Source organism: Pleurodeles waltl, chromosome 4_2, assembly GCF_031143425.1.
Source record: "Pleurodeles waltl isolate 20211129_DDA chromosome 4_2, aPleWal1.hap1.20221129, whole genome shotgun sequence".
Taxonomy (NCBI): domain Eukaryota; kingdom Metazoa; phylum Chordata; class Amphibia; order Caudata; family Salamandridae; genus Pleurodeles; species Pleurodeles waltl.
This window is the reverse complement of record NC_090443.1, coordinates 346,457,465-346,484,111: the sequence shown is the minus strand read 5'-3', so window position 1 is coordinate 346,484,111 and position 26,647 is coordinate 346,457,465. Positions and strand designations below refer to the sequence as shown.

At 44.5% G+C, this 26,647-nt stretch overlaps 1 protein-coding gene across 2 annotated transcripts in view; it reads right to left on the bottom strand.

The window, feature by feature from the left end:
• LOC138292691 (cytochrome P450 2D17-like) overlaps positions 1 to 26,647 on the bottom strand; it is a 327,621-nt gene that overhangs the window by 79,545 nt on the left and 221,429 nt on the right. For both annotated transcript variants that reach the window (XM_069231413.1, XM_069231414.1), the window contains exon 5: positions 8,686 to 8,859. In XM_069231413.1, the coding sequence (XP_069087514.1) occupies positions 8,686 to 8,859 (174 nt within the window). The remainder of the gene's footprint in view (positions 1 to 8,685; positions 8,860 to 26,647) is intronic.

Here is a 26,647-nt window from a genome sequence, read left to right as displayed (position 1 = left end):
AGCCTAAAAATGATTTTTTTTTCAGTCTGCCCTTTTGAACCCGCTTTGGTTCCCCCTCAATTTCGACGTGGTTTTGGCTCTTCCCTGTCACAGGCACTTGGCCAACCTACACAAGTGAGGTACCGTTTTTACCGGGAGACTGAGGGTAACATTGGGTGGTAGGACATTTGTCCTGGTGCGGTGATCCCACACACAAAAGTGGGAAAAATGAGATTTTTTTGTAGCTAAATTTGAGGTTTGCTGAGGATTCTGGGTAAGAAAACACGGGGATCCACGCAAGTCACACCTCCCTGGACTCCCTCGGGGGTCTAGTTTTCAGAAATGTTTAGGTTTGGTAGTTTTCCCTATATGGCTGCTGAGCCAAGGACCAAAAACGCAGGTGCCCCCCCACACAAAAACAGGTAGTTTTGTATTTGATCATTTTGATGTGTTTACATAGTGTTTGGAGGCATTTCCTTTCACGGGCACCAGGCCTACCCACACAAGTGAGGTACCATATGTATCGGGAGACTTGGGGGAACACTGGGTGGAAGAAATGTGTGCTCCTCTTAGATTCCAGAACTTTCTATCATCGAAATGTGATGAAAAAGTGTTTTTTTTGCCAAATGTTGAGGTTTGAAAAGGACCTGGAGAGAGCTCCACAAGCCACCCCATCTTGGACTCCCCTAGGTGTCTAGTTTTAAAAAACGGTAGGTTTTCCTAAGTGCTGGCTGAGCAAGAGGCCAAAATCCACAGCTAGGCACTTTGCAAAAAACAGGTTTGTTTTCTTTGGGAAATGTGATGCGTCCATGTTGTGTTTTGGGGTATTTCCTGTCGCGGGCACTAGGCCTACCCACACAAGTGAAGTACCATTTTATTGGGAGGCTTAGGGGAACGCTGGGTGGAAGAAAATTGTGTCTCCTCTTAGATTCCACAACTTTCCATCACCAAAATGTGAGGAAAAACGTTTTTTATGCCAAATGTTGAGATTTTGCAAAGAATTCTGTGTAACAGAACCTGGTAAAAGGACCACAAGTCACCTCATTCTGAATTCTCCTAGGTGTCTAGTTTTTAGAAATGTTCAGGTTTGGGAGTTTTTCCTAGGTGCCGGATGAGCTTGAGGCCAAAATCCACAGACTAAGCACCTCGCAAAAAACAGGTCTGTTTTCTTTGGGAAAATGTGATGTGTTCATGTTGCATTTCCTGTCGCAGGTATTAGGTCTACCCACACATGTGAGGTACCATTTTTAGTAGGGGACCTGGTGGAACACAGAATAGAAGAACAGGTGTTATTGCCCCTTGTGTTTCTCTACATTTGTTCCTTCCGAATGTAAGACAGTGTGTAAAAAAGACATCTGTTTGAGAAATGCCCTGTAATTCACTTGCTAGTATGGGGACCCTGGAATTCAGAGATGTGCAAATAACCACTGCTTCTCAACACCTTATTTAGTGCCCATTTCAAAAGGTTTCCTTGATACCTATTTTTCACTCTTTCTATTTCACCAAATTAATTGCTGCATACCCGGTATACAATGAAAACCCATTGCAAGGTGCAGTTCATTTATTGGTTCTGGGTACCTAGGGTCCTTGATGAACCTACAAACCCTCTATATCCCTGCAACCAGAAGAGTCCAGCAGACTTAACAGTATATTGCTTTTGAAAATCTGGCAGGAAAAAGTTACAGAGTAAGACATGGAGAAAAATGGCTGTTATTTTTTCATCTCAATTTCAATTTATTTTTTTTCAGCTGTTATTTTCTGTAAGAAAACCTTGTAGGATCTACACAAATGACCCCTTGGTGAATTCATAATTTTGTCTGCTTTTCAGAAATGTTTAGCTTTCCGGGATCTAGCATTGGTTTCACACCAATTTTTGTCACTAACTGGAAGGAGACTAAAAGCACAAAAAATAGTAAAAATGGGGAATGTGCTAGTAAAATGCCAAAAATGTGTTGAAAAATGCGATTTTTTGATTCCTGCCTGTTCCTGAAAGCTGGGAAGATGGAGATTTTAGCACCACAAACCCTTTGTTGATGCAATTTTCAGGGGAAAAAAACACAAGCCTTCTTCTGCAGCCCTTTTTTCTAATTTTCGCTGTATTTTGGCTAATTTGTTGGTCTCCTCCAGGGGAACCCACAAACTCTGGGTACCTCTAGAATCCCTAGCATGTTGGAAAAAAGGGACGCAAATTTGGCGTGGTTAACTTATGTGGACAAAAAGTTATGAGGGCCTAAGCGCAAACTGCCCCAAATAGCCCCAAAAAGTCCTGGCACCTGGGGAGGGGAGGTGGGGGGGGGGGGGGGGGGGGGCGGGGGAAGGCCTGCCAGCGAAGGGGTTAAACTACTGAACGGATTTACACCCAATAAGAAAAAGGGCACTCTCTGGACAAAGAGCTACCTTTGTGCCACAGTTGGTTTGATTCCATCCAGCGTTTTGGGCTGTAGTCATGTCTAAAATCTCCATGGGAATTAAAATGGGAAACACACTTTTTTACCCCCCTTCGTTACTGCCTTTGCTATATAAATCACCCTGAAACTTTACATGCACAACAAGACCCATATGTATGTTAGAAATGGGGTCTTTGGTTGGCAGTCAGGTTACCCCCTGTCCAAGCAAGGACCCTCACTCTAGTCAGGGTAAAAGAGAATCACCCTCAGCTAACCCCCGCTCTCCCCCTTGGTAGCCTGGCATGAGCAGTAGGCTTAACTTCAGAGTGCTAGGTGTAAAGTATTGGTACCAACACACACAGTAACTTAATGAAAACACTACAAAATGACACAACAAAAGTTTAGAAAAATAGAAAATATTCATCTAAACAAAACAAGACCAAAACGTCAAAAATCCACAATACCCAAGTTATCACTAAAAATACAAAAAGAGTCTTCAGGTAATTTTAAACACAACGCTAACGCTGTTAGCGTGAAAATGTACCTTGGGTTCGTCAAAAATAACCCAGCACGGGCGAGTGTGCATCAAAAAGGGCTTGCGAAGCGGAGATTTCACTCACGAGCGAGACATTGCATTGTTTTCCCCTTAGTCGGGTCGGCGTGCGTCGTTTCTTCTCTCAGCAGGAGAGCGATGCGTCGATCCAGTCAGCACTCTCGGGTCCGGGCAGGCCTTGCGTTGTCTTTACATGCCCAGCGGTGTTTGCATCAGAAATTCAGCCGCACGATGGTCCGAAAACCACACAGCGCGGGTTGCTATCTCACCAGCCTCCGTCAGGATGCTGTGTGTCGTTTCTCCAGCCGCGGGCTCCAGTCCGGTCGCGTTGCAGGCGAGCGCCGATTTTCAGCCGTGAAGCCAGCGGCAAGCTGATTTTTCAGTTGCAGATCGGAGTTGCGTCGATCTTTTCCCCGCACAGCGTCTGTGCGTGGATTTCTCACTCTTGGGCTGCCAGCTTCTCTTCTCAGGGTCCCAGGACCTCGATGGGCACGACTTGGCAGAGTAGGAGTCTCTCCAGAGGCTCCAGATGCTGGCAGAGAGAAGTCTTTGCTGTCCCTGAGTCTTCAAACAAAAGGAGGCAAGCTCTAAATCAAGCCGTTGGAGATCTTCACAAGAAGGAAGGCAACACAAAGTCCAGTCTTTGTCCTCTAGCACAGACAGAAACAGCAACTGCAGGATAGCTCCTCAGAGCACAGTCACAGGCAGGGCAGCTATTCTTCCTCAGCTCTTCTCCAGGCAGAGGTTCCTCTTGGTTTCCAGAAGTGTTCTGAAGTCTGTGGTTTTGGGTGCCCTTCTTCTACCCATTTTGCCCTTTGAAGTAGGCTTACTTCAAAGGAAAGTCTCTCTTGATTGTGAAATCCTGCCTTGCCCAGCCCAGGCCCAGACACACACCAGGGGGTTGGAGACTGCATTGTGTGAGGGCAGGCACAGCCCTTTCAGGTGTGAGTGACCACTCCTTCCCTCCCTCCTAGCACAGATGGCTCATCAGGAAATGCAGACTACATCCCAGCTCCCTTTGTGTCACAGTCTAGTGAGAGGTGCAACCAGCCCAACGGTCAAACTGACCCAGACAGGGAATCCACAAACAGGCAGAGTCACAGAAAGGGTTTAAGCAAGAAAATGCTTACTTTCTAAAAGTGGCATTTTCAAACACACAATCTTAAAATCAACTTTACTAAAAGATGTATTTTTAAATTGCGAGTTCAGAGACCCCAAACTCCAAATGTCTATCCACTCCCAAAGGGAATCTACACTTTAATCATATTTAAAGGTAGCCCCCATGTTAACCTATGAGAGCGACAGGCCTTGCAACAGTGAAAAATGAATTTAGCAATATTTCACTGTCAGGACATATGAAACACGTTACTATATGTCCTACCTTAACCATACACTGTACCCTGCCCATGGGGCTACATAGGGCCTACCTTAAGGGTGCCGTGCATGTAAGAAAAGGGAAGGTTTAGGCTTGGCAAGTGGGTACACTCGCCAAGTCGAATTTACAGTTTAAAACTGCACACACAGACACTGCAGTGGCAGGTCTGAGCCATATTTACAGGGCTACTAATGTGGATGGCACAACCAGTGCTGTAGGCCCACTAGTAGCATTTGATCTACAGATCTACAGGCCCTGGGCACCTCTAGTGCACTATACTAGGGACTTACTGTTAATTCAAATATGCCAATCATTGATGAACCAATTACATACACATTTTGTATAGGAGCACTTGCACTTTAGCACTGGTTAGCAGAGGTAAAGTGCCCAGAGTAACAAAAACAGCAAAATCAGAGTCCAGCACACATCAACAACCTGGGAAACAGAGACAAAAAGTTAAGGCAGACCACGCCAAGGATGAAAAGTCTAACTATATATATATATATATATATATATATATATATATATATATATATATATATATATATATATATATATATATATATATATATATATATATATATATATATATATATATATATATCATAGTGGCAGTCGCCACTTGGTAGTTATAGTTAGGACTATGCTTCCATAAAAAAAGCATTTTTTGACTTGGCCATATCTTTGACACCATTTGACGAATCTTAACTAAATTTTTTTTTAAAGTGTTGCGGTCATTCTTGTTGCACACAGAAAGTTTTGGGGTGATCCGTCAAGCGGGCCATGAAAAAGAGGAGGCAAAAAAAGTTGAATTTCCCATGTTAAGTCCCACAGAACCCTTAGACACGTCTACAGCCTGAACCACTGGACGGATTTGGCAGAAGGCTAGCTTTTGATACACAGATTGTGCTCTTGCTTATTGGGTGTAATTCTGTTCAGTAGTTTTTGAGAATTTAGGAAAATCCAAATTTGTATATCTCTGGCCACTTGGTATTCGCAAAAAAAAGACAAGCTTGTGCAGGGAAATGCACAGCTCTGATTGGCTGCCAACACTTCAACAAGGAAGTTTTGGCAGCTGTTTTGAGACTCGGCTTCAGCTGAGTCTCAAAAAAAAGAAAAAAGAAAGAAAAGGGGGCAGAGTACTGTTATTTTAACCCCCTTGCCCTGGTGCAGGGGTTTCCCAGGGCTCCCACCAAGAAAAACCAAACATAACTCTGCTTTCTGCAAACGGGTGCTGTCAAGCAGCTCCAGCTTACAGAAAGCTGAGTTTTTATCTGTTTCTCTGCACAGAAATATGCATTCAGGGAAACAGATGAAAACATTGCTCCTGCAAACAGGGAGCTACTATTTCAATCAGCTACCTGCTTGCAGGAGCATTGCTGGCTCCCGCAGGAGTCAGGAGCAGGGTGGGACTGTGGGGGCCTTAAGGCTCCCCCAGCAGTCCCACCAAATTTAAAAATAAAATAAAAATTCAAGGTGGAACTGCAGATTTGCAGTTCCACCTTGAAAATTATTTAATGAAGCCGTTTGAGGAACAATCACATTGACAAAGTTACAAGCACACAAGGTCAATGGAGAAATTTCCTCGCTGTAATTTACACAGTTGTAGTGTGGGAGATGCACTATACATTTATCCATCGAGGTGGAACTTACTAATTAGCCAGTAGAAATTACTCCAGTTGGGTGGATATTTTCACAAAAAGAGGGCCTCTTGTTGGATAAATACACATGGCAGGATTCATTCTGGTACCTGGTCATTTTACAGAAATTAAATCTCAGCGGCATGCACTTACAGATACAAACAAAACAGATGCACACATTGAAGATCCACTTCTGTGTAGTACTAATCAGCCACCCTGAAAAGTTATCTATGATCCTTGTTGGAGGTGTGTGCATCCTTGCCTTTTTTGAGCGCAATCTCTCATTTGGTGACCAAGATGAGAGGGTTCTTTCTTGTCAACTGCTGCTGAGACCCAACCCTGGGTTGCGCATGGCCAAAGGCCATGTGCAACGCAGGGTTGGGTGATAATGGGGGTTGGCCGCAGGCCTGGCCCTACAGCCAACCTCCAACATGCACAGCCGAAGGCCGTGAGCAAAATGGGGTTGGGTGATTATAGGGGGTTGGCCGCAAGGACTGGCTGCAGGCCAGGCCCTATTGCTAACCCCCACCGCGACAATGGGGTTGGGTAATTATACGGGGTTGGCCGTAGGGAATGGCAGCATGCCAGGCCCTGTGGCCAATCCCCGCCACACATGACCAAAGGTCGTGCGCAACGAGGGAATGGGTGAATATAGAGAGATGGCCCAGGGACTGGCCGCAGGCCAAGCACTACTCCCAACTGGAGCCACGCACACCCGAAGGATGTGTGCCACACAGAGTTAGGTGATTATAGGGGTTTGGTCGCAATTCACCTGTTAGGGTTATCTCAAGTAACTATAACTTGTGCCCTTGCCATGCACTGCTAATTACCCCACAAATTCCAGCACTCATGACATCTTTGATAACATAATTGATAATATCAGTGTAATATTTGCAGTATACTTTTTCACAAAAGAACTGTGTTATAGTTACCTTAGGGCATGAGTTATAGTTACTTGAGATAACTGTAACAGGTGCATTTCTATGTTTTTGTATGTTTAAAATGTGAGCCTAACTATAACGTACCCGTAAACCTTTGTGCTTTTTTTAAGTGACTATATATATATATATATATATATATATATATATATTTACAAATATATATATATATATATATATATATATACATACACATATATACACAACTATACACATTTATATATTGAACTAAAATACAGTATAAACACGGACAAGGCATGGAAAAACACAATACATTGAACACAACAGTACAGTAAATGCAATGCAAATGTTGTACAGCAAGGATAACATGCATTCACTATGAGAATGGAGTTATCATATTGCGTCGTTGGACACACTGAGACATGATAAAACATACTGGGCCAGATGTAGCAAACGTTTTGCGACTCGCAAACGGCAAAATTTGCCATTTGCGAGTCGCAAAACGCGTATCCCAATGCAGAAATGCATTTTGCGAGTCGTTACCGACTCGCAAAATGCATTTCAGACTCGCAAATAGGAAGGGGTGTTCCCTTCCTATTTGCAAGTCGCATTGGGATGCAATACCATTTGCGACCCCATCGTAGTTACCATCCACTTCAAGTGGATGGTAACCCAATCGCAAATTGGAAGGGGTCCCCATGGGACCCCTTCCAGTTTGTGATTGCACCCCAAAATATTTTTTCAGGGCAGGGAGTGGTGCAAGGGACCACTCCCTGCCCTGAAAAAGCCGAAACTAAAGGTTTCGGTTTTTTTTTGTAGTGCAGCTCGTTTTCCCTTAGGGAAAACGGGCTACACTTCCAAAAAAAAAAAACTGCTTTATTGACAAGCAGGTCGCTAACATGGAGGCCTGCTGACGTCAGCAGGCCTCCATGTTAGCGAGTGCCCATACTCGCAATGGGGTCGCAATGACCCACCTCATGAATATTCATGAGGTGGGTCATTGCGACCCCATTGCGAGTTGGAGTCGGTGTCTGAGACACCGTACTGCATAGCAATTTGCGACTTGCAAATTGCGAGTCGCAGGGACTCGCAATTTGCAAGTCGCAAATTGCTTTTTTGGTACATCTGGCCCACTGTTCTTAAAACCAGGGCGCATGTCTAAACATGTTATGCTATGCTCATGCGGTTGTATTTGTGCAAGGTAATGTTTATGACCCTAGGAATAAGCCTAGAACAACCTGAAACACGTAAGGGACAACATAATTCAATACTAATATAATATTCGATGTTGCTTGGCTTTTGGCTACTGTTTTTAACTCCGAAGGATACAGACACTGTTTACTCAAATAGAGGATGATTAACCATTACTGCATACACTAGATACTTTGCATCATCTTCATTTTGTTAAAGGTGTGTTTAAGCCTAAGTGTTCCTGAACATGAGAATAAGATAAAACAACTTACACAATAGCAACAAACACATCATAGGTACCTGAAAAACAAGGTACATTGTCTTGAAGTTCATGCTTGTATATATGTATACAGTGACGGCATGCCATCGTCAGTGATGCCCGTGGGCATACCAGGGCAACCATCTAAGAGTTCACATGGCACAGGGTGGACCACAGGGGTCCCAGGATCCAGTAAGCTGGCTAATCAACAGTGTGATGGACTGCTGCGCAATGGATGCCAAAGAGAGGAAGTCAAGAAATGGATAAAATGATAATAGGTGGTGCATAGGGGTGTGCTTGCAGTAATTGTAAAAGTACTGAATCAGCACTGTTGGCATTCTGTATACTTAAACACAATAAACAGCCCAGTAAAGCAGATCCATGTCAGAGTACATCCCTTACCTTCTCCATTTCCTCCAAGAAGGCATCAATTAAGTCCCTTTTCAGGTTTGGGTTCCAGGTCGCTTTATGCTCGGTAATGATGCCCCTCAGGAAGGTAAAGATATTGTCTTGTACTCTGCAAAGTTCAGATGCCACTCCAGGGACATGGATCAAGGTAGGGATCACATTTGTCAACTGAAAGCCACAATAAGGAGAAATATTTATGCTGGAAGAAATGTAATGGAATTTTCACAATGCCATTCTCACTGCATACTTATGACAAATACCAGGGTTCTAATGAGAATTAGTCAATGGCTCCTCGACTTGGACATTACAGTGATTATTTTTCACCTGATTAGCTGTTTATATTGCTGCATACCAGCACACTGAAAACAGTTCCTACAAATATAATAGTTAAGTAGAACACTCCTCCTCTGTCGCATAATACTCTTATTCAGTGTGGGCAGTAAGTCACCAAATGAGGTTTGGACCACTTGTTCCTCAAAATTATTCCTAATACTAGAGAAAAATAGGTGAGACCACTCAAGTTGAAAATGTCATTCAGGTGCTCAAGAACATCGAAAACATGGTCGTAGTCATTTTTATTCATCCACATATCCTATTATTGATTTGAGACAGCCAACACGTATTTCGCCCCTTACATGGTTGAAAACCCGGGGCTTTCTCAAGGCTGTAGGATGAGAAAAACAGGAAATCTTGTTGACAAATGAATTTAATAGATACAACTTGTTACCAATTCCTATTGTGAAAAAACTGAGGCAATTAACTGAGGTTAAGGAACACCCAGTGAACAAATTCAGTGAAATTTCAAACGTACTGAATTACATATCAGATGGTTACTCCATGGGATACAGGATAATTTTTGCCAAAAGAACCTAAGTCATGCGTGAATCTCTTTGGTAGCAGCTCCAGGCTGAGGGGGAGGTATGCATATGGATTTATAATCGTGCATTGTGGAAACAATAACCAAACAAAAGACCAAATAAACAAAGAAACTGAATCTGGCATGCAGAGCAAAATTGCAGTTGATATATTCAACAAGTGATAATTTGTGGATCAAATCCCAGAACTTGTCGTGGCAAAAATAACTGACAAGCTAGAACATGCGTGGATAGGACATGAGGCTGGACCAGTTTCAATATAAGAAAAGTAAATGCAAGGTGCAGCAGTGGAGAAATGAAAAAGTTTAAAAATTGAAAAAATTAAAATGTGAATAAAAATACCCTGCATAGAAAGTGACATGCAACAATGTTGTACAAATCAACATTATCTTAAACAGTGGAGTCCCTTGGTAAAATCTTTCAAGCGTCCCATCAAAAGTAGCAAGCATTTCATCCAAGTCACGTCTAGAAAATATATATATAATGTGTATCAAATCAAAAAATGCCCTAACAGACAACTCTGCACTTACAATTAATACCCATTTGAAGAATACATTATAAATGGTACAATTTAAAAGTCGAAAGGTCAGTCCCATGGTGTCAAAGAGCATGTACAGACACAAGACATATAGGGCCTCATTAAAAGTTTGACAGTCTTTTGGGAAGACCGCCAAGGCGGCAGCCGCCAAAATACTGCCATATTGGTATCAATCCGACCGCTGTACTAAGAGTCACACTGTGAAGACCAGCAAAATTCAGCCAAACATCCGAAACCGCCAGGACACTGGAGGGCAGGAAAGAGGCGGTCCCACCACCAGCACCGCCAGCCTGACAAAAATCCACCCACCAGATTACAAGCCACAAATCACCACAGCGGTTCTTCCATGGCAGAAAACCATTGGTGGTGCCATCCGCCGCGGTCAAAACACACATCAGCCAGAACACCACACCAAATTGGATACTTTGAATACCTCACACCTAACACACACCCACACACCTACTAACTGCACTATATAAGACGCCCCTACACAACCCACAATCCTTTGCAACAAAACACCATTCAGATACCCAGAGAGTAGGCCATATTATAGACATAGCACCATTACACAATAGGCACACATACACATCACACTCAGCACACACCCCACATTAGCACAACTAACACAATACACACATCACTAGCACACACAATTTGCGACAACCATCTCACACTCACAACGCAGCACACACACCTCACCAATTACCTAACACTGCACCCTTACACTCACAACACCCCCACACACTGTCTACACAACCACTACCAAGTCCCCACAAAAATACCCACGTTTCACTGATGATGAGTTGAGGGTCATGGTGGATGAAATTGTCAGGGTAGAGCCACAGCTCGATTGCCTGGAAAATGATAGTCAACTGTGCCAACTCAGTCGGCAGCCATCCATGCACAAGGGAGGACATCAGGAAGAGGTGGAAGGACCTCAGGGGAAGATGCATTCTATGGCATCACAACACCAGACTGCAGTGCAGACATTTGGGGGTGGGCCCCCACCTCCTCCCCCACAGTTCACATCATGGGAGGAGAAGGTCATAGACATACTGCATCCTGAGGGCCTTTCCTGTATGCTTCCTCACCACCCAAATACTTCCTAACTAACCAAATGTCCCACTACACCTCCCACCTAATCACCTAATGCCCCTCACCTGCATGCCACCACTCCACGCAGCCCAACTGCTTTCACAGCACTTGGCAATGGCAGGTTAACTACTGGCTAATCATATCACTACGACTCCCAGAATGCACTAACCCATTTTTGTGAAAACCTGGAATGTGCACAACACATCACATGTAATGAATGTACAACTAACGTACTAGCTACACCACCTAGATTGCTCTGATGAGGACCAGTACATGGTAACAACAGCAATGCAATGGCACACTCACAATAGCAAACGAAGCAAAACACAGCTACAGCTGAGTGACCATTCTTAATGGCCACAGATCAAATATCCCAAACCAGAAATAAACTGACCTGCATCGGAAAGTAAGATGGCTGAGTCGATGCACATGCACAACACCTAGATATAGAACCATTACCCTTGCATACTCACATACTGTGTTCTCACTAGTACACCATTGTGCATTGTGCAGCTTTAATATGTGACATCTACCAAGCCTGACTATTGACTAGGTAACAGAGGTGAGCGGTCATTTCAATTATCAAACAAAACCAGATCCCATCTGCAGTGCAATCTGTACCAAACTTGTGCGACAGCTCCCAACATGGAGTATAGAAATCAAGTCACAGAGTTGTATGTAGAACAAAGGTATGCTGTGCGGCATCTATCAATGTAATTGCAGGGAATCATGTAAAGCTCATCTCACAAAAAGGTAACCAAACACACATTGTAACCTGAACTCTGTTTCTCACTTCCTCTACATGTAAACCTGCCATTGCCACCAAGGAGAGGATACCTGAAACTGACAGTCCCCCTCAGGATGAAGGCCCCAGTGAGGACAACACGCCTGAATGTCTGGAAATGATGAACAACCTGGCCCATCAGTCAACGACTCCCTGCCTCACCCTGCCCACATCAACCCCCCACCCCTCACCATCCATATCATATGCACCCAAATCACAGGCAACCATTTGCCCCCAAGCCTGTGTCCCAAAGACTGTTCAATCAATTGTGTTCCCCACAGTACAGGGACCTGAGTCGAACCTTGACATCCCTGACAATGAAGGACCTTCTAGCCCTGGGAGTGGGCACACCGTGCAGGGGCACAAGCACCTGGGGGTAGGGTGCTGTGGAGAGATGATGTGGGCCAGAGGATGGGGCCTCAAAGGGACTCCACTGACCAGGAAACCATCTCCCAAGTCCTGGAGCATACCAAAGTTCCCAGGACAGGATCGGCCAAATAATCACCATGCTGGGGGAAAATCAAAGGCTGCAGAGGGAATACCACCAGGAAGTCATGCAGCAGTGGCAGGCACATCATTCCACCATGGCTACCATACAGGGTTGCTGAGGGACATCAATACACCATCAGGCACCTTCCACTAGCAATGTAACATCTGCCCCATCTACATCTGTGGCATATAGTGGAATGGAGGCCCTTCCAGGGGAACCACATGCCTCAGACACCCCTCCCTCTGTAGCTGAAGAACACCCCCTGCAAACGTGGACGTCCATCCAGACATCCGGTTGGAGCAGATGCCAAGACCAAACCCATTGCCAGTAAGTGAACCTCTCCTGATTTGTCACCCCTGTGTGCCACTGAGACACCCTGCAGTCTGTTCCGAGACATAACTCCATTGTCCCATGGTATACAGACACTGGACCTGTGTAACCAACTGGTGTAGTAGCTGCTCTGAGGAATACATCTACCATGACCTCACTCATCACCTTCATTTTCATTTATGCACTTTTATTTTGACCTTTAGTATTTTGATATGCACAATAAATCACAATTGAACACAGCTACTGTATATGTATCTTTTATAATACGCCAACATTTGCCATGCTTGCCAACTGTGATCTGGTCATGCCTCCATGCATCGAACAGTCAGTGTAATGGTCATCAGATGGAGGCTCCCTCAGCAGGATACAAATGACAACAGAAATGTCACAGGACAGATGTCAGGGAGGTTGGAATCCAAGGCAAAACCATAGTATAGTAAGTATTCTAATCTGCAAATAGAGCATGACAGAGTACTATCAGGATGGAAGGCATGGTGGCCTACAATTCACATATAAAGGTAATAGAAGTCATGCTCATGTAAACTACCTACAAAGCAGGGGCACCCAGATTGGACCTATATATCACCAGGTACAGGCTCTTCCCATACCATAGCTACATCATCACATATCCCAAGGGACCCACAAAGAACATCACTGAGGAACCGAGTACTTTAACCATACACTAACATAGGCCCCATACCTGTAGGATTACACCTTGGACAGCAACGTCATGACAAACACAGGTAGGTCCCATGGGCTTCACTCATTGTGAAGCCAGAGGCCATGATCCAATCATCACACATGGGCCACAAACTTTAACTGACACATAATACACCATTTCACATCCCACCAACCCCACTGGTAATAGGAAAGGACTAAGCAGTCACAACCTCACTTGTATGAAGGAAGTACTAACAAGGTACCAACCCACTGTAAATCCATCCATTTTACCAGCTATCTGTCAGGTACACCTCTCATGTCTGTCAGCAATTACCATTGGCTACTGACAATGAAAACCTCAAGCCATAGGTTGCAGAGCCAAACACAAAATAGCAATTTCAGTCAGTGGAAGGAAAAGAGGATAGGAGAATGCAAGAAACATACCTCAATATTGAGTAGTCCATTACCGAACCGTGTGTTGGGATCAGATGTAACAATATATGATATATAGCAGACCATATTGTACTGTACACTTCACAGTCTATCAGTCTGCATCCACAACTCATGTATAGGCATTGGAGTTCATGCCACCCCCACTGATGAATCAAGTCAGGAGATGTAATGGCAGCCATCTACTTCAGGTTGTGCACATCAGAAGACCCACTTCACATACCTTTATGTCAGTGGAAGTACTGATTGATGAGATCTGCCCTAGAGTCACCTGCTCCTTCTTCCTCTGGCTCGTCACCACTTTCCAAATAATCATTTCCAGCCCCTTGTCCAGCTGCCTCCCCCTCATCTGCTATTAATGGTATATGACGTTTCAGGGCTAGATTGTGAAGCATACAGCAGGTAACGATTATTTGGCATACCTTGTGGGGGAAGTACAGGAGGGCTCCTCCAGATTGGTCCAGGCACCTAAATCTTGCCTTCAGGAGCCCAAATGTTTGCTCAATTACATGCCTTGTCCTCCCGTGGGCCTCATTGGAATGGAGTTCCCCTGGTGTGACTGGGAACCTCACTTGTGTCAACAGCCAAGGACAATTTGGATAGCCTGAGTCACCTGTGAACACAATGGTAGAACAACTCATAAATAGTTCATGCCACTGGCTATATTGTGATGACAGGAGACACAACACACAAACACACACTACAATGCAAACTTACCTAGCAGCCTGGCCCTCTCCGTTTGTAGTCGTGCCATCAGATGTGGGACATTGCTATTCAGCATGATGTAGGAATAATGCACAGATTCTGGAAACTTGGCTGTGACTTGTGAGGTGTACTGGTCTGGCAGACACACCACCTGCACGTTGATTGAGTGGTAGTTCTTCATGTTCCTATACACCTGTTCATTGGCACTGGGAGGGACCAGAGCTACATGGGTACCATCAATGGCATGAGGCATGTGTCCCATCTCATAAAAGTCTGCCTTCACATAGGCCAGATCTGCTCGTTGGGGAAACCTGATGTAGCTGTCCAGGTGTTACAGCAATGCGCACAGTAGATCCTTCAAAACCATACTGAATATGGGATGAGACATCTCTGCTGTTAAGGTGACAGTATTCTGAAAAGACCCTGTGGCCAGGACGTGTAGCACTGACAAGACTTGAACAATGGGTGGTGTGCCATAAGGATTGCGAATGGCTGGCATCAGATCTGGCTCCAACTAAGTACAAAGATCCATAATGGTATGACGATTCAGACGATATGTCTGGATGACATGCTTTTCCTCCATAGTTTCCAGTTCTACTAGTGGACGATACACTGGTGGTTGTCTAACTCTCATTATGGCAGGATAACAATGTTGAGAGATGAGAACATACTATGAGGGATGCAGTATGCACACATCAGTAACACAGTGTATATTACCTAACATCTGTAGAGGATGCGTAGCACTTCTGACATATACAGTACAGCCCATAGATATGCACCTCATTCACCCTCATTGTTGCACATTGGCTAGCATGTAGCTGGGATTGTGCATTTGAAACTAATGTTAGTGTACATCTGTGTAAGACTTAGCTGTTCTGCACTAATCACACATTTTGGATTCTACCAATATCTACCCATGGCCTACATACCTCAGAGTAGCTTTACATAGTTCTCACCATATATACTCCCTCTGCACAACCATGATGGCACTAAATACGGGTACACAGCATTTTGGGGGGAGTAAGTGATTGATGCAGATAAGCAAGCACATCCATCAATGATGTGGCCAAAAAGGCAGGTGCCTGACCTACAGTAGTGGACAGTTGGAGGTGACCTAAGTCCGCCGGCAGAAGTTTTCATTGGGTTAGGCGGTCACAACCGCCATGCAACTTGCCATTTGTTAACATTGCTGCCTTTGGCAGCTTTGGGCCAATGGCCATGACCGCCGGCGGTGATGGTCCTGTACGTGGCGGCCGTGACCGCCATTTTCTGCAGTATTGCTCACTTGACAGCTGACACTGTTGCCAGCAAGACCTCCACGACGTGAGCTGCTGTGTACTGCCTCTAGGAGCCATCATGCTATGTCCTGCAGGTGACAGGCCCCCTGCCTTCACCCTGGAAGACCTTGAGAGGCTAGTGGAGGAGGTCCTACACCTGTATGGAAAGATATGGGGCACTAGAGGAGCAAGTGGGCCCAATGCCCTAGCCATGCGTGATAGGTGTTGTGTGTGACGCTGCATCGGGCATGTGAACTTGTGAGGGTGTAGATGCATGCAGATGGCATAATCTGAAGGCATGTGAGCAGAGAGGATGGGTATGTATGTCTACTTGCTGTGGCTGATGTGTATTGACCACTCCTGATGGTATGTTGCATGTGTACATGACTTTCTTCTTTTGTCTGCGTAATCCATGCAGGTCAACGCCCATCAGAAGAAGGGGATTTTGCATGCCATCGCCAAGCAAGTGCAGATCCTGGGGGGGTCCATAGCCAGCGGAGCACTCATTGTAGAAAGCGGTGGGAGGACCAAAGATGCTGGGTCAGAAGACAGCTGAGACCTAGCTGGGGATGTCCTCCCAACGAGAGAGGGGTGACCGTCGGACCCTGACCCCCCTAATGGCCCGCATTTTGCCAGTGGCCCACCCTGAAGTGGATGGGCATTTGAGGGCAGAACAGCAGCCACAAGGGGATAAGTACTGACTGTATCCTTGTACCTGGCTCTGGTAGTATGGTGTTTGCTGTCACACTTTGGCAGCTGTAACACTGTAGTAGGTGCTACATGTATGTAGACTCGTGGGAATACATAGTACTCACATTGCCTGACTAATATATGGAGATCTGGCATTAGGGTTGGCCATGTGTACGTTTAGATCACCTGTGTCAAGTATATTTTTGACTGCATGTGGAGATGCACAATTGACATTGCCACATGTGTGACTCCACCCAGCCATATATATGTATGTAAGCTGCTGTACCATCCTACCCATGTAGTATGTCCAAGTCCATACATCTGAATATGTGACTATGTAGCTCTAAGGTGTCAGACCACTCCCATCGGTGTAGATCACCTGTATTTGCTTCTGAGTGCCTGACATATTTGGTACAGGGCCTAGTTACCTTGTGTCCTGGTACAGGTATTGACTATGTGTGAGGCTGGCATCTCAATCAGTCAACAGATATGGCCACTATAGGACTGTACACATGGGTTTGTGGAGATGTCCCCATTGTCCCTTTATATTCATACTATGGTGTATGTGAAGGTTGTAACGGAAGGACATCCAGCTATGACTGTCTGATTGTTTATATTGGCTTTACCATGCATTTCCATGCCGTTGAATTGTAGGCGATTCACTATTATCCCAATGCCCTTGTTTTAGAGGAGGTAAGTGATTAGGCTGTCCTACCCTCTGACAATGTGCAATGCCCATGCTATAAGTGCGAACGGCCTACCAATACTAGTGATACAAATGCTGTGTACATCATGTCACAAAGGTTGTTTGGGGGCAGATGTTGTTCAGTGGGACAATCATTGCTACCCTTACCCTAGCTGATGTGGACAGGTTGGTCAGGAAATGATTGGGGGTCACTTCTTTGAGATGTTATGGTTTGGCTGAACTCCTTTTTGTCATAGAGGTGCTGTTGTTGTGTGATATGTTGTAAGTGCAATGACAGTTGTGTAGGACCATGTGTACGTCATGTGTACATGTCTTTTCAGTGGGATATGAGTGTTGCCTGGACTTAGGTACAGGTAATCACATGTCAAGAATGGTGTGAATGATGTTGGTTTACTCATGTTGTCACGTCATGGAACTGTATCTGCATGTCAGGTGGAATGTTATGTGCCCTATTATGATTTAGGTGGCTGGCATTTGTTTAGTTGTTCTTAGACTGCTCTCTGTGATTGTCAGTGGATGTCTCATGTGTGCTATGTAGGCCACTGTACATGCATGTATGATGTGATGTGGTGTATCTGTGTATAGTTACTGCAGATATTCCTCTGGGATTTGGTACATGTGGTGACATGGCTGTTCCCCATATATGGATTCTAAACATCAGATGGCACCTGTATGGGACTGCCACATGTTGTGTCTTCATCAGAGATTGCATCCATTATGGCATATATGTACAGAGGATTGAGCTAGGCATGTGATTGGAATGGTAGGTGCTATGTCGTCTGTGAAAAGAGTTGTTTTTACTTGCAGGGGACATAACTTATGGACATAAACTAGTCAGGTGTTGAATAGGAATATGCATGGTATGGTGTGATCAGTCAATTGCTGTTCCTAAAGGTAACAGGAGTATGGAAAGTTACTACCAGGATTTTCAGCTTTAGCCAGGGCATGATGAGCATGCTGACATAGATTTACAGGTGATTTGATGAAATGCTCCAGTTGTGCTACCTTACATGGATTATGATGTCAGTGACAGAGATGACATAAAGGGGTGGATAGAAGTAACATGTTGTGACATGATGTAGGATCTGTGGTTTCCTATATGGGATTGTCTAGCCAGGAGATATATACCTACAGTTGTGCATATTTTAATATGTGTATGTGAAGAATGTGATGACCCTCTCTCTCCCTCTCTGTCTCTCTCTCTCTATTTGTGTGCATCAGCATCAGCAGGCAAGAGGAGACCGGGCACAAGCAAGTGGGGATGCTGCTGGCCACGGGACCTGAAGTGCTGACACCACCGACAGTGAGGGACCTGGTAGCCTGGAGGGCAAGAGGAGTGGCTCAGGAGAGACAAGATCATCATCATCATCCTCAGAATTCTCCTCCAGTGGACATTCCCTGGCAGTGGCAGACCCATCTGGGACCACCCCATCACCAACTTTATTCGCCACACCCCTTACTACCACCACCTTCCCTGTAGCTCCCCACCCAGTTGTCCGTGCCCGCTCATTCAGGAGGGTGGGCATCTCCTTCACCTCAGGCACCTTTGCCCCTGCCCCTGTCAGCCCTGCTGCCCTCAGTGAGGAGGCTATTGAACTCCTGAGGTCGATCTCTGTGGGTCAGTTCACCATTGTGAATGCCATTCAGAGACTGGCAACTCAAGTCCAGCAGAGTAATGCGTTCCAGGAAGGCATTCACAGTGTACTGGCTGGCCTACAGAGATCCTTTCAGTCACCCTTTGTCTTCCGTCCCCACTCCACCTTCCTCTTCCCAATCCCAAGCCCCTCTTCCCCGACCCAGCCAAAGCACACAAGCATGCATCCACCTCAGCATCCACAAACTGCTGACAAACACAAGCACTACAAGCGCCACCGGCATGCACACAGACAACACTCACCTGGAGACACACCAACAGTCACTACCTGCACTGACTCCCCCACCAACCCCAGCATCACAGACACAACACCGGACACACCTGCAGATACCACACCAGCATTCACCGATCCAGCCACAACTCCTATCCTACCCACAGTCAGCACATTAGCAGACCTTCAGACATCTACCCCAGCCTCCAAGGACACACAACTACAAACACGGCTACATGCAGCACATCCACTATCCCTGCAGTCACCACCCCAACAGACAGTCACCCATCCACCATGGCATCTCCAAGCACCTCCACCCACCCTTCTTTCAAGACATGTAAACCCCCACACTCACTCACCCACTCCCTCTTCTTCTCCCTCCACACCCAAACCCTTTTGCCATGACTGTCCCCGTGTGTCTAAGAAATGTTTCCTCTTGGAGGTGAATCCTTTCCCTACTCCTCTCCCACCCCTTCTGACCCCCCAAATCTAAGCCCAAACCCCCCATCTGCCACCCCCTACATACATACATATATGAGTGTGTGTGTATGTTGCTGTCTGTGAGTGTGCTTGTCAGTGTGAGGTTACATGTGTGTGTCGCCCTCCCCAGCCATTCCGGTTGTGTGTGTTGTGTGTGCGTAGGTACATTGGCATTTCGCAATGGTAACAAGTGTGTGCCCTTGCAGTTGCTGTAATCATCGCTGGTTCCGAAGTCATTGCACGAGCAGGAGCAGCGGGAAGATGTGTAGTTCAGGTTCCATGGCCGCTCCAGAGGAGTATGTGTTCCTGCAGGTGAGTGTCTCCTTTTATAGAGTTGGTTTCTGCCAGGGTTTCCGCGGTGGTGCGACCGTGGCAGAAACCTTTGCGGTATGCAGCCTCGTAATCTGTCCAGCTGGAACATGGCCTCCGTCGGCCTGCAGGTGACTACAGACGTCCTGACCGCAGTGGCGGTGGATTGGCTGTATTCTGTTGGGAATACCGCCATGGTCATAATTTGGCAGTCTTCTCTGCCAGCCTGTTGGCGGTACGACTGCCACCGCCAACATGGCGGTCATGAGACCGCCAAACTTGTATTCACCTCCATAATCTGAGTAAGAGTGGATAAGAAGTAACGTAAATGTATTGAGAGTATAAATCTGGAAGGTAGGGAAAAAGATTGGATAGTATTCCTAATGTAATACTTAGATAGTGGAATCATAGGTCAAAAAGAGGTCGGAAACCCATGCCCAAAGTATAGAGAAAATTATCATTCCCACTTATGAGAGACTGGATCCATATATTGCATCGCGGGACCCAGTCTCATTCACAATTGTGGCCGGGGCATTATTATTGCTCTAAGGAATGCTCAAAAAAGCGCCACACGGGGTCACAAATAGAAACAAGTCGCAGTGAGGCACTAGATAGACAATGTGTCTCGAATAGATGCCCATACTCTTTGTAACACGGACCAGGTACAGATATACCATATGTTAAAGTATACTAATACCCGACAAAGGCAGGAAGGAGCCACCAAGTGGGCAGTATTGTATTGTACATATACATGCATGAGCGTATAAAGTAAGAATAGGGCTAAAAACAGCACGCAAAGCTGCGTAAATCAAAGCCCTGGACTGCAATGAGAAAACAAAATAAATTAAAAGTGAATGATCAAGGCGGGGTAACTCATAGCCCAAAGCAGCCAAGTGTAAGCAGACAAAATGACCGATAGGAATAAAAAGGACAAACAAAACTTATATAGGTCCCAGGCTAAATCCCGTGTGAAACTGCAAAACCTGAGGGCATTGTGGGCGGGTGCCCTATCGAGAGTCTGGGCTTTTATCCAGGGTCTATAAAGTCCTACCTCAGTTTCAATAGACCGACTAAAGGGGCCATATGTCGTACATGCATGGTGCTGCCATCTTGAGGTAAACATCCAGATGTTAGGCAAAGGTCAAGGTCTCACCTGGAAAGGATTTGTACGGGCGACAGGATAAGAGTGCCTCATATCTCCATTACCTAGTTGTCATCTGGGAAATGTGTGTGGTAAAAGTTGACCCAAACAATGTAACACTTAAAACCTGGGATTATAACTATTGACAACAGTGCCGTTTCAGATAATATGTAACTGGTGAAATTAAATTGTGCAAAGGGATAAGGGAAACCGCTAACTTGAAATATCAATAAAGGCATATAACTGGGATAATATTGTTGCCGGAAATAGACAAAGAGTGTGTCAAAGCACTTGCTGGGGTTCTGATCGAAACATGGTAGATGTCTGTGGCTTACAACGACGTAATCAGGTCCATTTGGGAGAAAGGGAGGGAAGTCCTAATGTGATATTCTTATGATAATATCAATTAAGATACAAAGAATAGATTGGTTGCTGAAATGAGAATCAAGAGATTTAGAGGAAAATTAGAGCATTAGTAAAGGAGATCATATGCAGGTTGCATGCAGATTGTAAATAATGTCTTTCCCATAAGATTTCATAACGGACAATAAGGCATTTCTCAGAGCTACCCAATGTTTCCAACCACTCAATAGTAGTGTTGCCAAGAGCGTTGCACTGAGAGGATTAAGAGGAGAATGCAAAGGTAGTGAGGGCATTAGTAGAAGAGATCGGATGCAGGTTACATACAGATTGTAATTAATGTATTTCCCTAAGATTTCATAACAAACAATCAAGCATTTGTCTGAGCTAATCAATGTTTTCAACCAAAAACAAAGTGTAGTATCCCTAGGAGCATTGCAACTGGTATATGAGCCTGGGTTCCGATCCTTAACAGGGTCTCCAGGGTCTGGAGGAACTATAAATGGAACTATGAAGGGAAAAAGGCAAAAGGCAAAAAGGTCCAAGGGAGCGTCCTTAGGCCGTTACTCCATTACGTTGCCAACGAGCTGTGAGTGATCTGTGTCAGTAAGGTCAGAGCCAATAATGCCATTCTGCATCTTTGTTCAAGCCATGTTGCAATGTATTGAAACGGATGAAGTGGTTACTTTCCTGTTGTCGTAGTTTGTTGTAGTTGGACTCTCACTCCTTAGCGAGACTGCTGGTTTATGGGCGGCAGCACTTTTCTTTGTAGGAGACTAAGTCACTCCTACAACAAGTAGCAACTGTCGGCCCAACCCTCCCGGCTCACAAGCAGTACCACACCAAAACTCAGACAGTAAAGGGGATTTCTGGCAACCTCATGCATGGAATTTAGATGCAGCTTCTCAAGGGAGTCGTGGTGGAATGGAAGTTACTGTTTTCTCTCTGTAATAAACATAGGATATGAAATTCCTAACAAAGAAAGCCTAATCTTTGTCCTAATGAGAGATAGGTGTGATAAACCCTAATCTGCCATTAGCATGTCCATGAAAAGCGCACTTCAGCCCTCGTTACCTTGGAATGAGGTCTCTAGGTCAGACTCTGTGGAGACACAAAGGCTAAGTTCTGCAGCAAGGTGACGTGCAGCAATCATGGCATCTGAAAGGAACCCTCTAATGACCTTGTCTATGTGAGGTGTATTTATGCGGCTCATGTAGGATCCCTGAAGCAGGTATGTTCCTAAACAACTGATAATGTGGCAGACTTGTGTCGGCAATTACATAAACAATTCCTAACAAGTGCGCATTATGTTCCTGTCACACTTAAATGAGAAAGGGACATGATGACAATACCTATGTACACCAGTGATAATGACACCTTCTCAGAATCGCACCGATAAGCAAAAGCAAACCAATTCTTATAAAATGTAGGCAGCTGCGTAGTGCTAAATGAAATAAAATAAATAGAATAAAACAGAGCATGCTAAGTGGGTAAAAGGTTACTAGGTAAAAAGGGATAAAGACCTGCAAGCCGATGGCTAAGCTAACTCCGCAGCTGAGTGGGGAACTAAAATGGATTCACCACAGCCTTAATGCAAGGTCCCCACCACAGGGGTGCTGTTGTAATTCCATGAGCACACAGGCGCTAAATGTTTATTGATGTGGATAATTGGAGTACTTCACCACCGGCCCTATTATGATTTTCCCGCTGGAAACAGTGTTTCCACCCGCCGGCCCAGCGGGAAACAGGGCCTTTACATTGACGCTGGCTCCTAAAGGAGTCGGCACCAATGTTGCAGTGCGGCGGGTGCAGCAGCACCCATCACGCATTTCACTGCCTGTAATTCAGGCAGTGAAATGCACGACGGGGCTGTGCATGGGGGACCCAAGTCACCCATTCCGCCAGCCTTTCCCTGGTGGTGTAAACCGCCCAAAAAAGGCTGGCAGATTGGGACTCATAATCCGCAGGGCAGCGCTGCAAGCAGCGCTGCCCTGTCAGATTTGAAACACCGCCACCAGAAGGCTACCAGGTGGCGGCAGCCTGGCGGTGGCAGCGTTACTGCTGTGGCGTCTCTGCCACAGTCATAATATAGTGGGTGGACCGCCACTACTGTGGCGGTCCGCCCGCAACCGTGAGTCTGGCGGTTCATGGACTGCCAGACTCATAATGAGGCCCAAAATGTTCAACCGGTGGCAATTTCAAGTCATCTTTGTGAATATTACGACAGCGTTCCTGAATTCTGTTTCAATGGTCTAGTAGTACTGCTTATGTAATGCTGGTTCCAGGGACAAATAATGAGATAGACCACATTAATGCTGTCACAGTTAATTAAATTCCGTATTGGCATCCTCTGGCCATTGATTAGGGCTTGTTTGATTTAGGACCTTACTAATTTTCATCTTGAACATTTGGTGAAGGCATAAAACTGTCATCTGATGAAGAAAGTGTTTGATTATTTTCTTTTCATGAAGAAAAGAAGGGTATAATCTTTCCCTGAGGTTAGGTGCTCTTATAAATCTCCTCTGCGGGCACGGTTGAATGTCCTTCGTAATGGATGGATTATGAGTAAGGAGAGACCATTATTTATGTAGTAGTTTCCAGGTATGATGGTGTCCATTGCTGACGTTAGTGATGAAGTGGATTGGTGTTTGTGCTTCCATATTTTTAGCCTTAGTCAGAATTTAATTTCAGTCAGTTTTAGAAAAGTGTGTCCTTGTTTTCTTCAGTTCTGATTGATTGTATCCTCTCTTAGACAGACGTTTAGCAATTTCTATTGCTTTCAAATTGTAATATTCAAGCTTGCCATAGTTCTGTCTTGAGTGTCTATATTCTCCAGTAGGGATGTTAATGATTGTATTCTATGGGTAGCAGCTGGATGCATGAAGGATGGAATTAGTGGCTGTATGTTTCTTATGGATTCTATTGTGAAGCTGATCCTGGTCAATGTATAGAGTAAGATCTAACAACTCTATTGAGTCTTTTGAGATAGTGTAAGTCACCTTAATCCCCTATTTGTTGGGTACAAGAGTTTTGAGAATTTTTTGTAGTTGGGTAACTGGGCCGTTGAAAATTAGGAGGATATTATCTATATAGTATCCCCAGAAGATGATGTTGTCTGAGAAACATTCTGTGTTCTCATTCCATAGCCAGTGTCTTTCTACTTCACCCTCAGGATACAGGCATAGGGAGGAGCAAAACGATCTCCCATCGCAGTCCCTTGTGTTTGGAGATAATATTCGCCCATGAATAGGAAGACATTATTTTTGAGACAGAAATTCAGCATGTCAAAATAATGTTATTTCTTTTCAAAAAGTGTACTGACCATGTTGATAAGCATCTGTGAACTGCTGCCACTCCCTCTTGATCTTTAATGGATGTGTAGAGACTAACCACATGTATGGCAGCTAATACATATTTAAATTGGCAGTCTATATTCTGGAGTTTTTGGAGTATGTCTTTAATGCCCCTAATGAAAGAGGGCAGATTCCTCATAAATGGTTGAATTCCCCATCATTGAATTGCCCCAAATTGGAGCAGATTGAATTGATGTCAGCAATGATGGGTCTTCCCTTCAGTAGGGGGTCCTTCTTTATGGATTTTAGGAAGAAGGTATAATGTCAGGGTGGTAGGATGTTTCACAAATAAGTATAGTTTCTCTACCAGAGCGAGGATATCTCTGGGGTAAGATTGTTTTGTATATCCTTTGTTGGGTAGTTTAGTATAACATGAGGTGTCATTCAATTGTTGATATGCTTAATAGAGGTAAATCTCTTTATTCAAAATGACAATGCTCCCACCTTTATCTGCTTCTTTGATTATGATGCTGTTGTCTTCAAAGAGTTCACGTAAAGCTTGTCTCTATTTATTTAAAACTGGCATTGTGTTGAAGAAATTTGTGCTTGGAAATATACCTCTGATATACTTTGCCCAAATCCTTCATCATGGCTGTAAAGAATAAGTCAATTGTATTCCCTGGTGATAATGCATGCATAAAACTAGATTTAGGATGACATTTCTGTTCTTTAGAATGAGAAATATCAATGTCAAGTTCAGATGTCATCTCCGATATGGGTTGGTCTGCCTCGAATGTGCTTGATAGGTTGCTCAGTAAATGGATTGTTTTCAGGCTTTGAACAGTAAGGTCACTTGTTTTTAGTTGGTTAGTTGGTAGGAGGACACTGGCACATTCATGTCCTTACTGGCGAAGAAAGATTTTAGTTTAAATTTCCTTGTGAATTGAAACAGGTTGATTTTTGTTTGGACTAAGTCCCAGACAAATATAATAGTAAATCTTCCACCACTGCTCCTTTTACCAAAATATGGCACATTGGTAATTTTAAGACATCTGCGGTTAACTTCCATTAGTTATCTATAACAAAGGCACTGTTGGTGCTCAAGCCTGAAAATAAACCGATTGGTCCTTCTCCAAATCAACCTGCAACATTTATTTCTAAGAAGCTCTTTGATTGTACTTTATCAGGCGACAATGTTTCAACATGGTTGGCCCTTAAGTCACCTGTCAAAGAGAATATGCCTGCAAATAGTTCTTGCAGAAAGGTAGCCAGCACCCAGTTGTTTTCATTTCTATAAAAACATTTAAAGAGTTTATCTGATGGCTAAAACTTCATAGGCTGTGGGACGACAAAGAAGGAAACCGGCACACTGGATGATCAAGGTGATGATGATTCTGGTCTTCTGCTTAATTATGTGCCAGATGCATGAAATTTTTGCAACTCCTAAATCAGTCGCAAGATAGTTTGCAGCTGCAGAAATGCAAGTATGAAACGTATTGACTTTTTTTGGTTCCATTCGCAAAAATAGTGATGTGAACCGAATCTTATCAACTCACTAATTTAGGACTGGAAATGTTGATTACCTATTTATGAATCCCTAATTGTGTTTTCTAAATGGCATGGTTTAGCTATTCACAGATTGAGAAAGGTCGCAAAAATATGTATTGCATTCGCATCAAGTGGGAATAGATCATAATCAGGTGCCAACTATAAAAGGAGAGGAAGCACTCTTTTTTTCCAAAATGGCAGCTTTGTATGCTCTGGCAAGGAGGATGAGAGTTTTTGCTCCACACAAGCAAAGGAGAAGACCAAGGTCAGGAATACATTTTCAGAGTCAAAGTAATTTTACTCCAGCTGACTGAGAAGTAGATTTATGAGAAGATTAGGCTGAGTAGCAATGTTATTTTG